Source organism: Eimeria mitis, genomic scaffold, assembly GCF_000499745.2.
Source record: "Eimeria mitis Houghton genomic scaffold, Emh_scaff1111, whole genome shotgun sequence".
Taxonomy (NCBI): domain Eukaryota; phylum Apicomplexa; class Conoidasida; order Eucoccidiorida; family Eimeriidae; genus Eimeria; species Eimeria mitis.
Window position 1 is genome coordinate 8,411 of NW_013567651.1, and position 1,674 is coordinate 10,084.

At 45.0% G+C, this 1,674-nt stretch overlaps 1 protein-coding gene across 1 annotated transcript in view; it reads left to right on the plus strand.

Moving 5' to 3' along the window:
- EMH_0029780 (uncharacterized protein) overlaps positions 1–88 on the plus strand; it is a gene marked incomplete at both ends in the record, with an annotated part of 739 nt that extends 651 nt beyond the window's left edge. Inside the window, one exon of the mRNA XM_013494342.1 lies at positions 1–88. Coding sequence (XP_013349796.1) covers positions 1–88 — 88 coding nt within the window.
- Positions 89–1,674: the final 1,586 nt, after the last annotated feature.

Here is a 1,674-nt window from a genome sequence, read left to right on the forward strand (position 1 = left end):
GCAACAGCAGCAGCAGCAGCAGCAGCAGCAGCAGCAGCAGCACCTGTATCATCTCTCCTCCGTAGTTGTCTGGTTGCATCTCTCTTAGTTTACAACCCCACATAAACCCCACCCCAAAACCACCAAAAAAACCGCAGCAGCAGCAGCACAAACAGCAGCAGCATAAACAGCAGCAGCAGCAGCAGCAGCAGCAGCAGCAGCAGCAGCAGCACCTGTATCATCTCTCCTCCGTAGTTGTCTGGTTGCATCTCTCTTAGTTTACAACCCCACATAAACCCCACCCAAAACCACCAAAAAAACCGCAGCAGCAGCAGAACAAACAGCAGCAGCATAAACAGCAGCAGCAGCAGCAGCATAAACAGCAGCAGCAGCAGCAGCAGCAGCAGCAGCAGCACCTGTATCATCTCTCCTCCGTAGTTGTCTGGTTGCATCTCTCTTAGTTTACAACCCCACATAAACCCCACCCCAAAACCACTAAACATTTTATGGCCGCTAGCAACAAGAAAATCTGCGCCGAGAGAAGATACATCTATCTGAAACCACAAACCCTAAACCCTAAACCCTAAACCCTAAACCCTAAACCCTTATTTATTTTATTTTATTCTAGATGTAGGTGGAGGGGGGAGAAAGAAAGTAAAAACACAAAAAAAAAAGAAAAAAAAAAAAAAAAGAGAAAATACACCTATGTTCATTAATATTTATATATCGAGGGTTTAGGGTTTAGGGTTTAGGGTTTAGGGTTTAGGGTTTACGGGTATATGTGGTAGAGCTTGTGCGGCATCGATGAGTACGACGAGATTAGGGTTTAGGGTTTTGGCCTGCTGCAGCAGCTGCTGCAGCTGCTGCTGCTGCAGCAGCAAACCTAAAACGTTTGAAGCGCATGCAACAGCAAAGACACGGGTTTTCGGAGACAGCAGAGACAGCGCGCGGTGTATGTTGAGCTCCATTGTCTCCTTCTCCAGCTGAAACCACAAACCCTAAACCCTAAACCCTAAACCCTAAACCCTAAACCCTGATTTTTTTAGGGTTTAGATCGGTGTGTTTATCGTTTTTTGTTTCACCGCGTTAAGCGACACAAAACACAAAACACAACAACAACATAAATACTAGGGTTTAGGGTTTAGGGTTTAGGGTTTAGTAGGGTTTAGGGTTTAGGGTTTAGTAGGGTTTAGGGTTTAGGGTTTAGTAGGGTTTAGGGTTTACAGGTATAAACTTCAACTCTGCTTTTTTTCTTTTTGCTAGCTGCTGCCACGGGAGGAGGTTTGCGTGGTGCTCAGCAACAGAGACAACGATCTCTGAACCCTCCTCAACAAAAGCATCTCTGCATCAAAACCCTAAACCCTAAACCCTAAACCCTAAACCCTAAACCCTAATTTCTAGGTGCAGATTGATAGATGCAGAAAAAACAAAGGGTTTAGGGTTTAGGGTTTTCGGGATATTACATTATATACACACAACAAATCTCCACATATAACAACGCAAATTTCTCGCAAAAACAAGGGTTTAGGGTTTAGGGTTTAGGGTTTAGGGTTTAGGGTTTACAAACCCCCAGGCTCTAGCAACCATGTTTATGCCCGCCGTTGCGCCAGAAGTAAACACTACTTCTTCTGCTTTGCCGCCGATGAATGCTGCTACTTTTTCTCTTGCTTTCTGAACAACACAAACCCTAAACCC